The 13,507-nt window shown below is 36.6% G+C and overlaps 1 protein-coding gene across 1 annotated transcript in view; it reads left to right on the plus strand.

Annotated features, from left to right (window-relative positions):
• The window catches only part of APPBP2 (amyloid beta precursor protein binding protein 2), a 62,110-nt gene that overhangs the window by 18,314 nt on the left and 30,289 nt on the right, over window positions 1-13,507 (plus strand). The window contains exons 2-4 of the mRNA XM_055400226.2: window positions 1,224-1,312; window positions 3,795-3,946; window positions 7,916-8,039. Coding sequence (XP_055256201.1) covers window positions 1,224-1,312; window positions 3,795-3,946; window positions 7,916-8,039 — 365 coding nt within the window. The remainder of the gene's footprint in view (window positions 1-1,223; window positions 1,313-3,794; window positions 3,947-7,915; window positions 8,040-13,507) is intronic.

The raw sequence follows: 13,507 nt of genomic DNA on the forward strand, positions 1-13,507 counted from the left end.
GTCCTATATCTACCTAATATGACCTGGCCCCCATCATGACTAGTCTTCCCTGGTGGCTCAGACAATAAAGCGTCTGCCTGCAAGGCAGGAGACCAGGGTTTGATCCCTGGGTCGGAAAGATCCCCTGGAGAAGGGAATGGCAACTGACTCCAGTATTCTTGCCTGGAATATCCCATGGATGGGGGAGCCTGGCAGGCCCCTATCTATAGAGTTGCAAAGAGTCAGACACAACTGAGTGACTAAAACACACCCCCTATACATCCCCTCGCCAACACACACGTACTCTCCACCCCCATCATTACTAGTGATGTATCCCCAAGTTTGCTGGTTGAGTTTGTAGTATGTTTTCCTTGCGCAAAGTTAACTAGCCTATTTGGCAAATGAATTCAGAGCATGTCCTCTTTCTGAAACCCATGTTTTTGTCAAATGAGATAAGTGTTAAGTGCTTATAATGTAAAAAGTGAGTTGATAGAGCAAAATCTCTGCCTTCCATAAGGCGCTGTACAGAAAATATAAATTGAGTAACATATGGTGAAGTTGAGGCACGGGAAAGAGGGGCAGTAGTTTAACTGTGTGTATGTGTTATTTGGGATAAACATTTAATACATTTATTTAAATACTGTTTTAAATGAAAGTTTTAGAAAGTCAGGCAAAAGGAATGAATGAGTGACATGATTAGAAATCGTGCCATACTGGATTGCTTCAGACATGATGTACTGTTAGTCTGCTTGTGAAATTTCATGCCCAGTACTGATCAGAGATTCTTGTGGTCTGAAGAGCCCTTAATGGGGCATAGTGCCTAGTTCTGGCTTTTGGACATTATCTTTGCTATTATTTTGATAATTTTACTTTATCCAATTTTAAGGAAAAAAGTTAATTTAAGTTTCTTGACTATAACTTTTAATGTTTAATAGATAATTACAATATATAGCACTTTTTGTTACTTAGCATTTACCAGACACTCTTTTATAAATATTAATATCTAGCTGTTTTATGTGACTGTTAAAATGTTTTATATGAATTACAGAGATTTGTTAATTTGGCATTACATTTCTCTTAGCATAAGCATCTTTTCTGATATTACTGTGTAATTGTAACTTTGAGCAGTATTCATAATTCATGAAATATTAAGTCTGTGAAATTATATTCATAAGTATCATTAAAGTAGAAATTGGCATTAAATTTTATTCAATGATCTATTTTTTGTTTGTTTTTAATTTCAGCTATACCAACAGGGACGCTTGTGTCAACTGGGCAGTGAATTTTGTGAATTGGAAGTTTTTGGTAAAGTATTGAGAGCTTTGGATAAAAGGTACATTCATTTTGTAACAACTGTGGTAAACTATAAATGTTACCATTGTGATCATTTTTTAAGTTTGCGATTCAGTAGTCTTAAGTGTCGGAGAAGGCAATGGCAAGCCACTCCAGTACTGTTGCCTAGAAAATCCCATGGATGGAGGAGCCTGGTAGGCTGCAGTCCGTGGGGTCGCTAAGGGTCGGACATGACTGAGCGACTTCACTTTCACTTTTCACTTTTACACATTGGAGAAGGAAATGGCAACCCACTCCAGTGTTCTTGCCTGGAGAATCCCAGGGACGGGGGAGCCTAGTGGGCTTCCGTCTATGGGGTCACACAGAGTCGGACACGACTGAAGTGACTAGCAGCAGCAGCAGCAGCAGCAGTCTTAAGTGTATTCATTTTGTTTTGAAACCATCAGTACCACCCTTGCTTTCTGTGTTCAAAAAACAAAGAATGAATTCATCTTCCATGTTCTGGCTATTATGTGGTAAGAGTTATTTGTAGGTGTAGGTGGCCTTTGATTGTTCTTGCTGTTATTCTTCCCTAAATTTAAGTGCCATTTCTTTTTCCTAACCTACATTTCTAGGAAAATAAGAATATAGTTTTACAAGATACTCTATAATCTCTAGTATGAACATTGGCGAGTTGTTTCCTTTGTTCAGCAAATTAAGTAAATACTTGTTAGAATCCCTGTATGTGTCAGGTACTGTTTTAGATATTGGGGTTACAGCAGTGAGTAAGTTCCTCAAGGTCTCTTCCTCAGGGAGTTTGTATTTTGGAAAGGGATGATACAGTAATCAACAAGTAAATCACATGATTTCACTGTTCGGGATGCCTTTGGAATAAGGCCTGTGTACTTAGCCTAAGAGAAATTTCTTGCTTAGTTGATTAAGATTAATCTGTAGAAAAATAACAGATGAGAACTTCATTTTGGGACAAGAAGGCTATAGGAAGACTTTCCTAAAAATTTATTGGGATTGGAATTTCTCTATGCAGTTCTAAAGATGGCCATTGTAAAAATTTAGTGGACTGCCTCTCTTTCGTCTCTCAGGTTATCTTTCACCAAGTCCAAATCCCTTGGTAAGTGTTTAATGTATTTGTGAAACTAAAAGCATGTAGTTTGACTTTTCCTCCCCTTTATCCAAAGCAGTGACTTGGTTATTTACATTTTTGTTTAAAACAGTTTTTTTATTGAGATGATTCATATACCATAAACTCACTATTTTGAATTGTACAATTCAGTGGTTTTTAGTCTTTTCACAAGTTTTTGCAGCTATCACCACTGTCTAATTCTGGAACATTTTGATCATTCCAGAAAGAAACCTGGTACCCATTAACAGTCACTCTTTGTTTCCCCTTACCCCTAGTCCCTGGCCTACCCATAATCTACTTTCTGTCTCTGGATGTATGTATTCTAGACATTTCATATAAATGGAATCATACAATATATGCTTTTTTGTGACTGAATTTTACTTATAATGTTTTCAAGATTCATTCGTGGTTGTTGTTTCAGTACTTTGTTCCTTTTTATGAATAATTTTCCATCATATGGGTATACAGTGTTTTGGTTATTTAGTCATCTGTTGATAAACATTTGGGTTGTTTCTACTTTTTGGCTATTACGAATAATGCTGCTTTGAGTGCTCATGGACAATATTTTGTGTGGACATAATGTTCTCTTGTATGCATATGTAACTAGGTTGAGTAACCCCTAAATTGTTTTCCACAGCAGCTGCACCATTTTATGTCCCTACTACCGTGTATGAGGGCTTCCCAGGTGGCGCTAGTGGTAAAGAACCCACCTGCCAATGCAAGAAAACCAAGTTTGATCCCTGGGTTGGGAAGATCCCCTGGAGAAGGGCATGGCAACCCACTCCAGTATTCTTGTCTGGAGAATCCCATGGACAGAGGAGCCTGGTGGGCTACAGTCCATAGGGTCGCAAGAGTCGGACACAGCTGACATGACTTAGCACACATACACGCACCCATGTATGAAGGTTCAAATTTTTCCATATCCTTGCTATCACTTTTTTAAAAAGTATTATTATAGCCATCTTAGATGGTGTGAAGTGGTATCTCATTTGTGAGTTGATTTGCATTTCTTTAATGACTTGATATTGAGCATCTTTTCTTATGTTTAATGGCCATTTGTGTATTTTCTTTGGAGAAATCTCTATTCAAATCTAGTGCCCATTTTTAAATTGGGTCATTGTTGAACTACAAGATAATTTGGTTTTTAAAATTGATGTTAGAAGTTCATTTTATCCTTCATGGTCATCAGTGTACACATACAGAATCAGTGGATCCACTAAGTAAAAAATATTAGGCTAACTGAATTATTATGGCATCATAACAGGCAAAAAGCTGCTTTTTATCTTATCCCATCTTTGAAATTAATGGTATTATTACTTCAAAAAGGCAAGTAAGTGTTTTCTAAAAGGACAAAATATGTTACCTTTATAGTAACAATAATGACCTTTCCCTTCTCTTTCAGACATTTGCTTCATCATTGTTTCCAGGCTTTGATGGATCATGGTGTGAAAGTTGCTTCAGTCTTAGCCTACTCATTCAGTAGACGGTGCTCTTACATAGCAGAATCAGATGCTGCAGTAAAAGAGAAAGCCATTCAGGTTGGCTTTGTCTTAGGTAGGTAATGGTTAAATAGGGGAGTGTTTTGTCCTGTGACATGACTCAGAATTAAACCTGCTGGCTTTAAAGGATTCTCCCAGTACATTCCCAAAGTCAACAAAAGGAGGTTATGAGAAAGACATCAGAAGAACCAGGTGTGATACATTGAACATTAATTTTGTGCATTTAAATACTATCTTTCAAAAAAATCCTCATGAAATTCCAGTGATGTAATGGTATTAATAGCATTTTGCAAATGTGGAAATAGACTCAGAAAAGTTGAGTAACTTGCTCAAGTCACATAGTAATGGAGCTAAGTTTAGAACCCTGTGGGTTTGTGATTCCATACCACTTAACCTTCCCACTGTGTCAAACTGCCACCAGCCTCTTTCACAGCTGTGACATGGGACAAAGTTCTTTTGGGACCTGAGTTTTCCCATCTCTAAAATGAGGGTAAATCTGCATTCCTCATGGGAATATTCAAGAATATTGAAAACATAAATGGAAAAGGATTCTAAGAAGATTTTTATGCTACACGTACAGAAAAATATTGTTTAACTTTTGCATAACATATTAATATGACTTTTATAAATTATTTACATAGGTAAATATGTTTCAGGCACTTATTATTGAAGTTATTGCTACCCTTTTTTAATTTATTTTGAAATGATTGTGGATTCACTGACAGTATCAAAACCAGGAAATTGATACTCGTTTAATAGTTTTACCTAGACAACAAACCTATTAGGTCAACCAAAATGTTTGTTCAAGTTTTTCCATTAGCATCTTACAGAAATACTCAAAGGAACTTTCTGACCAATCCAATATTTAACATTCATTGATTTTTATATATACTCATTTGTGTGTGTTTAATTTAAATGTAGTTGACCTACAATATTATGTTGGTTTCCGGCATACTGCACAATGATTTGGAATTTGTATACATTATGAAATGATTGCGTGACAAGTATAGTCTCCATACAAAGTTATTGCAATAATATTGACCATGTTTCTTAGGATGTATATTACATTCCTATGGCTTATTTTCTAACTGGAGGTTCATACCTCTTAATCCCCTTCACCTATTTCACCCGATCCCCAACTCCTTTCTCTGGCAACCAGCTCTTTGGTTGGTGTATTTATGACTCTTATTTTCATTTTGTTTTGGTTTTAGATTCTACATATAAGTGAGATAATATGATATTTTTATTTCTCTGATTTATTTCATTTAGCGTGATACCCTTTATATTTATCTATGTTGTTGCAAGATTTCTCCTTTTTTAAAAAATTGTGATTGGGTAGTACTCTATGTGTGTATAAATGTACCTCATACCTTTTTTATCCATTCATCTATTGATGGATATTTAGGTTGCTTCCATATCTTGGCTATTATAAATAATACTGCAGTGAACATTGGGGTGCATGTATCTTTTTGAATTAGTGTTTTTGCCTTTTTTTGGGTAAATACTAAGAAGTGAGACTGCTGGATCATGTGGCAGTCCTATTTGTTATTTTTTTAGCAACCTTCATACTGTTTTCCATAGTAGCTGTGCCAATTTACAATCCTACAAACAGTGCAGGAGGGTCATTCTCATGAATACTTGTTAATTGTTGTTTTGTGGCAAAAACCATCCTGACAGGTAGGAGGTGATATCTCATTGTAGTTTTGATATGCATTTCCCTGATAATTAGTGATGTTAAGCATCTTATCATGTATCTGTTGGTCATCTGTAAGTCTTTTTTGGAAAAATGTCTATTCAGGTCCTCTGCCCATTTTTAACTGGAGTGTTTGATTTTTGAGTTGTCATGTGTGCTTTTTCTATGCAGTTGATTTCATGTAAGTATTCATATAACCACCATTACCATTGGGATACAGCACTGTTCCATCATCACATTCTACCATTCTTTTAAAAAAAATTATTTATTTATTTTAATTGGAGGATAATTGCTTTGCAATATTGTGATGGTTTTTGCCATACATCAACATGAATCTGCCACAGGTATACATGTGTCGTCTCCCCATCCTGAATCTCCTTCCCTCCTCCCTCCCCACCCTATCCCTCTGGGTTGTCGTAGGCAAACTTGCCCTGGTCATCTGTTTTACATATGTCTGCCGTTCATTTTTAACTTCTCACATTAATGTGTGTGTCTCTCTCTCTCTCTCGCACGTCCACAAATATTCTTCACCAACAAGTTTTCATGGTCATTTCCTTTAATATTAGAGAAAAATTTTTGTAGTGATCATAGACAGTTTGCTGGAGGAACTCACCATTCTTTTCCAAAAATAATTTTCAGCATTTATCCTTTGATAGTCCCATGGACTATAAATTGCAACAAAGAATTATGACTTAAGAATGTCTGTTAATCGTAGAGTGTTTGTGATCTTGATGAATGTTAATATTGACATTCATTTAGTCCTAGATGGTCATGTAAAAGTCTATGTGGGAGATATTTAGTATCAAGGAAGACAAAAGGCAGGAAGGCTAATATTCACTGAGATCTTCTGTTATCTCTACACTCATACCAATCTGCCCTTTGTAAGGAGCCAGATTGAGCAACTATATTATCAGTCTCAATCCTAAAATTACTGAAACAGTGAAAAAACTTCATATCAGAAGTCTTTGTGATGTATACTTTTTTAAAATTGCAGCTTTATTAAGATGTACTTCATAGGCCATGCAGTTTACCCAGTCAGAGTATACAATTCAAAGGTTTTTAAACTTAAGATCCCACAAGCTGCACGGTTATTGCAAAGCTGGGATCCTGCTCCACTGGTACGGGTGCCTGAGTTCTGAGAAGAGGGCCTGTGGGTCTTGAATCTTGACCTCTAGGAGGGGCATCTCAATGACTAGTTCTTTGATGGGATACTGTGAATCTAGATCTGTAAGTGTTAGAAATCTGCAACTGGAATTGACTTACAGAGATGAATTGCACGGCCGGAGTAAAGAAGCATTATTTTTGGGCACTGTCAGCAGAGCCCTTTCTGACAGAAACCGGAAGGTACTGGGGAGTGTTTCTTACTCCTGCAGTCTTGCAGCCTTCTCTCTAATACCGCCTTTGGTAGAGACTACCAGGGAACCAGCTGGCAGAGGAGAAATGTGATAATAGAGTCCCAGCCCCGTGTCATCTAACAGCCTAGAAGGGTTGGTTTGAAGCTGAAAAACATGATAGCCTGATAACCAGCACAATGCACAGTATGTTAAGAGGATGAGTAGGAGATTGCTTAATATGATTATAATTTCATTAATCCAGTCATTTAGTGATCACCCTAAAATAATAATAATCATATTTAGGGAAAGAAGTATTCTAAGGCACACTTCTCCCCATTTAAAATATGTGTTTCTTTACACACAATTAAGCATAAAACACCAGACTGAGCAAAATATTTTTTCTTCAACCCAGCTCCTGTTGACACTATTAAGACTAGTTGGCACTATCAGAAAATGTATTAAACCACTAGGAGGGGGTCATGAGCCTCAAAAAAGATGGACAGTATTCTAAGGAAGTGATGCTCAGATGCTCAGTGCATTAGGACTGTTGAAGGACAGCAATTTAATTTTTTGCTAAAAAAAAAAAAAAACAAACTGAGATGATCTAGCACTACTGTTTCTTTTAATCTGTGTGTCTTCTGTAATGTGCTTTATTGTAAGAAGATGAAGTTTATTTGATTGAAAAGTTAACATTAACCCTGCATGATGAAAATGTTAGGAGAATCACTAAATATAGTGGCTAATTAACTGGAAAATGTCAGCTCTTAGTGGAATATTTTTAGAGGGTTAAAACTCTTGATTCCTTCTTCAGGGTGTCAACTTGGATCTAATGCCGCTAGTTTGTTTGAAAGTTTTTTTAAAATTTCATAGTTGGTGTCTTTGTTTTGGACTGATAAACACAGAGGATTTTTCCGTTTTAGGCAGCGTTCACAGTAAGCATGTCGTTCAGCTCTCGGGTGATTGTTGTCTGAAGACTTTGGTTTCTCTTGTCCTTCAGGTGGCTTTCTTTCAGACGCAGGCTGGTACAGTGATGCCGAGAAGGTTTTTCTGTCTTGCCTTCAGTTGTGTACTCTACATGATGAAATGCCTCATTGGTTTCGTGCAGTAGAATGTTGTGTGAGGTAAGTTGGAGCCGTCCTGTAATTACATGCTGTAATGGTGTTAGTGGCTTTTCTAGTTGTAGCTTATCTAAGCAAACTTCAACACTTGATTAACCTTCTGAGATGACATTCATGGTGTCAGTTTCACTAGTCTGGCCTCCTGTCTCTCATCTCCAAAATAGAGTTATCTTGCTACAGACAGCTTAGATTGAAGTATTATGAACCAGACTGTGTTTTATATGTATCTTTTTTCTTTTGTCATAGGCCTCGTTTGTTCATTCATTCAACAAATATTTATAGAATGCTGTACCAGGCACTGCATGCTTGGAGAAGAAATAAACTTTTTTCTTGGGTGTTTTTTTGTTAGCTTGTAACAAACAGAAATGTTTGTTTACATTTCTGGAATCATACATAACCCGATTAATATTTTACTTCTAATGATTTCTTGAAAATTCATTTTTTAACAGATATACTTACAGGCAAGCAAATTCAGAAGTACTCTCTGCTTTTATGATCTTTATTTTTTTGTACATGTAGCATTTAGTTTTAGCTGTTTTCATGTAGGTTTTCTCTCTGTGTCCGCCCCCACATTTGATTTGACATTTCTTTAAAAGAATTTTTTTTTTTTTAAATGGAAAGTTGAAATAAAGTTTAAAAAATAATGAAGAAATTCTTTGTCATAAGTTAACCAGAGTCTGGTCAATTTACTGAATTTATTATATTTTTACTGAATAAGTGATGATATTTCTTGTGTATCTTAGAGATGAGTTAATTAAATCTGAACCTCTTGAGAGCTGGAATATAGGTTCTTTTACATAAAACCACTGTTGATTTATATTAACATTTACTAAAGCTCTCCGCTCAGTCTTTTGAGGTTATTATACTGTTTTATACAGGGCTTGCTTGTGTTAGACAAAACTTCAAATCCTGAAGTTAATTTTATAATGTGGAAACTTAGTTATAAATAATATTTTAGAAGCTTAGGACAATTGCCCAGAGATATTTTATGATAAATTATAGTAATCATTCAGTTCAGTTCAGTTCAGTCACTCAGTCGTGTCCGACTCTCCACGACCCCATGAATCACAGCACGCCAGGCCTCCGTGTCCATCACCAACTCCCGGAGTTCACTCAAACTCATGTCCACAGAGTCGGTGATGCCATCCAGCCATCTCATTCTCGGTTGTCCCCTTCTCCTCCCGCCCCCAACCCTTCCCAGCATCAGACTCTTTTCCAGTGAGTCAAGTCGTCGCATGAGGTGGCCAAAGTATTGCAGTTTCAGCTTTAGCATCAGTCCTTCCAATGCAACCCCAATAATTGTAGCCTGCCAAGTTCTTCTGTCCATGGAGTTCTCCAGGCAAGAATACTGGAGTGGGTAGCCATTCTCTTTTTTAGAGTAATCTTCCTGACCCAGGGATCGAACTCTGGTCTCCAGCATTGCAGGCGGATTCTTTACCATCTGAGCTACCAGGGATGCCCTAATAATAATAATAATTGTGTGCAGAAGCTATAAAGGGATTGGTTATTGGGCCTATACTTTGTAGTACTGATAAAAAATAATCTGTGTCATCTTTCCTCTCCACTTCTGCCTGTCCTCGGAATAGGAGGCTAGACTATATCATATGAGATTTTAGGGGCTAGCTAAATGTTTGTCTATGAACTAGTTAACTTAGAATTTAAAAAATCCATTTTGTATGATGTCATTGTAGATTCTTCTTTCATAGCAAGCAGTCTTTTGACCCACAGGTATAACATTTTCTTCTTATATATGCTTGCTTTTTACTCACGGAGTCAGAAGATTTATTTCTTCTGGATAACTAACATTTCTCTTGTCTGTCTGATTTTAAGGCTCTTATATAAATTTTACATCAGTGTAACCAAAAGATTTGTTTTCTCCCAGGACTAGGGCTCCTCTTCTCTTTCCTGTTTTTTATCAACATTAGCATGTAGCTCACTATGTTTGTAAATGTTACAGGCAAGGAGAAGGGCAAAAGGCTCATGCCAGCTGAGTTCTTTTTTCCACACAGAAAAAATAGTTTTCCCAGAAGCCTAAGCCTGTCTTCTTTGCTTACCTGACTTCGAACTAGAAAGCTGGGACAGAGTCTGCATATCCTCCAACCAGTATAATGTGGTCTGGGGAGCAGAACGTTTTTAATTGTGCATTTTACTGCTCCAAATGAACTCATGGGTCTACCTCTAACTATAATTGCAAAATTTTTCTTAAAATAGAAATTTATATGCAAAATCACCATCTTAGAGTGCAATATAAGTGGATATTTTATAAATTATGTAAATAACATATTTGTTCTGAAAATATTTGATGGGCTTGATTTATTTCTACCCTTAAGTTGTTCATGATGGGAGTTTACATACATAGCCTTGGACTTGGCATAGTATAACTAATGACAGGCTCTAGAGAAGTACAGAATTTTATATCAAGTACAGAATTTTATAGTAAAGGAAGCTGTGTTCTAGGAGGAGGGGAAAATATTGCATAGGTTACTGTCAATTCAGTTACTGTTTTGGCTGTCTTTAGAAAAGCACATATGAATAGAAGAATACCTGTGCCGAGAAACAGAACTATTTATAATACCAGCTTACTGCCTGTATACCTAGACCTCTTGTTCTTAAGAATTTGAAATTTCAGAATAAAATTGGCTTCTGCACAGCTATACTTGATAAATTATTGGTCATGATAGGCATAAATAAAATTTTTAGTTATTATAGTAGTATTGTTTGAAAAAAAGATTAAATTATTCTTAGCTTTTGAGTTGGGAAAACCCTGTTTTGGAGAACAGATGCTAATGAAATCCTTTAGCCAGCCCCAGAAGTTTTGAGCCTAATCTAAGAGTGTGCTTTTAAATTTAATAGCACAAAATCAGTTTCTAATCTGGGGCTGGAATGGAAGCAGTATAGAGCAGATGTTGGAGAATCATCTTGTTAAACCTGGTACCATTTCTCAGTCTTTGTTTTTTTCCTTGAAGACACGACTTAGTTTCTTTTACTTTAATTTTTTTCTATTTAATAACTTTGTTATGTGTATGCATGTGTCAATTACCAAACAAATCAAAAACATTCAGAAATCTATGAAGAAGAAAATAAATATGATCTGTAACCCTGCTGCCCAGAAATAACCACAGTTATTATTTTGGTATATTTTGGGAATTTTTAAGTGAAAAATTGAACTTGCCAAACCGAGAGGAAAGACTTAAATCTAGGTTGAAGAAAGAACCCTGAGCCCTAGGAGGATGAATTTCTTGAAATCTAAGAATAAGTAGAAATTAGAAGCTAGGAGACAATAGCAGTATCTCAATTACTCTGAAAATACTATACAACATTTAGGATAAAATTCAAATTTTTCAAGTGTATAGAGACCAAGTATACCTCCATGTTTTTATTCTAAGGAAAATAGTCAAGAAATTTCTCGAACCAGATAAAAGTTCAGTAATAGCAAATCTCGAGGTAGGGGAAGATAGTGTAGAAACAGTGATAAGCAGTGAGTATTGTAATATATACTAGACATATGGAGTAGAAAGAGCATGAAGAACAAATTATGAATTTGTAATATGTCTTATATAAGGATTTTTTTTTCAACTGGAAATGAAAAGGAAATTATTGAAATAAACAGGGATTTCCCTAGTGGTTCAGTGGCTAAGACTCCAAGCTCCCAGTGCAGGAGGTGTGGGTTCAGTCCCTGGTTGGGAAATAGATCCCACATGCTGCAACTGAAAAATCCAGTATGCCACAAGGAAGATCAAAGATCTGAGTGCCTCAACCAAGACCTGGTATAGCCAAAGAAATAAATATTTTTTAAAAATAAGGAAATAAATTCTCAGTTACCACCTACTATTAAATGCAAGATGATTTTCTTTTTCCACCTGAAAATTGAAGAGTAGCCTTATAAAGCCCCTCATATTATGTGATGTTCTTTCAAGTCTGTTTTGAACAACACAACACTATTTGGGAAAGAAATGATAGCCTGAAAACTTAGCCTGTGCCAGCATCGGGAACCTCATAGAGATCACCTGCCTGAATTTTCTTTTTAAGAAAGTAATGAAGAACTTCCCTGGTGGTCCAGTGGTTAAGAATCTGCCTGCCAGTGCAGGAGAAATGGGTTCGATCCCTGGTCTGGGAAGATTCCACATGCCCTGGGGCAGCTAAGCCCATGTGCCACAACTACAGAGCCTGTGCTCTATAGTTCATGTGAGGCAACTACTGAAGCCCAAGTGTCACAACTCTTGAAAGCACGTGCTGCAACTACTGAAGCCTGTGTGCTCTAGAGCCCGTGCTCCACAATGAGAGAAGCCACTGCTGTGAGATGCCCATGCACCGCAACTAGAGAAAGCCTGCAAGCAACAAGGAAGACCCCATGCAGCCAAAAAGCAATAAAGAAATACTGGAATTTAATACATTTAGAATTACTCTGGAAGTCATAGCCTTACAGTTGTGTTAGATATCTTTATTAACTGGCTTCTTGTGATGGATTAAGTGATTTGGTTGCAGAAATTATGGATGTCCACTTGTCTTAGGTGGAATGAGAAAGCCCAGTGGTCTTAATTCTTTGCAAATGGTTGATGGTACCTTTGGGTAAAATTTCTAGTGACATTATAACAGGCTCAAAAGTGCCAATTTTCAAACAAGTGAAAATGTTTTACTCTGAAAAACTGTTAGATGATTCAAAAAGTAGTTTGATAATGAAAATAAATGTTTTAAGATGCATGTGAATAGTTTGGTAACATTTCATAAATTGCAAGGAAGAGAAGTAAGTTTTTAAAATTTAATTGAGGTTTTAAATATTTATAAACTTCCCTGGTGGCTCAGACAGTAAAGCGTCTGCCTACAATGCGGGAGGCTGGGGTTCGATCCCTGGGTTGGGAATATCCCCTGGAGAAGGCAGTGGCAACCCACTCCAGTACCCTTACCTGGAAAATCTCATGGACAGAGGAGCCTGGCAGGCTACAGTCCATGGGGTCACACAGTCGGACACGACTGAGTGATTTCACTTTCACTTTCCTACTGGAAGCGTCTACAGAGAGAACTTTTTCAGTGCTCATAAATATGAACTGTCCCCTTTACGGGTAATACAGTGAAGGAGTGAAGGGATATTTATAACATAAAGATGATTTAAATATTAGAAATTTCAAAATTTTATCATATATATCCCTAAAACTTAGTATGTTCAAGTTGGCAGAAAACCTTTTTGGATGGAAGGTGGAGGCTTTATGTTCAGGTTGCTTTATACAGGGCATATATGATAGCCTATTTTCAAAGTATGTATTTGGGAAAATGTAGTACTATACAGAAGTATTATAAAAGTCTCATCTTGGTGAGGGGAATATGAATGGCTACCATTATTTAATGTTCAAACATTGTCAGTGCTTAGGGAGGGGTATATAATAAATTGATTAATGGAAAAGCATGATAGACATTCCAAATGAGAATAGTGAGCGTAGAGTGGTAAGAATGATTGAAGACCTGTCCAAGCAAGA

Source organism: Moschus berezovskii, chromosome 20, assembly GCF_049115385.1.
Source record: "Moschus berezovskii isolate FMDL1 chromosome 20, NW_MosBer_1.0, whole genome shotgun sequence".
NCBI lineage: Eukaryota > Metazoa > Chordata > Mammalia > Artiodactyla > Moschidae > Moschus > Moschus berezovskii.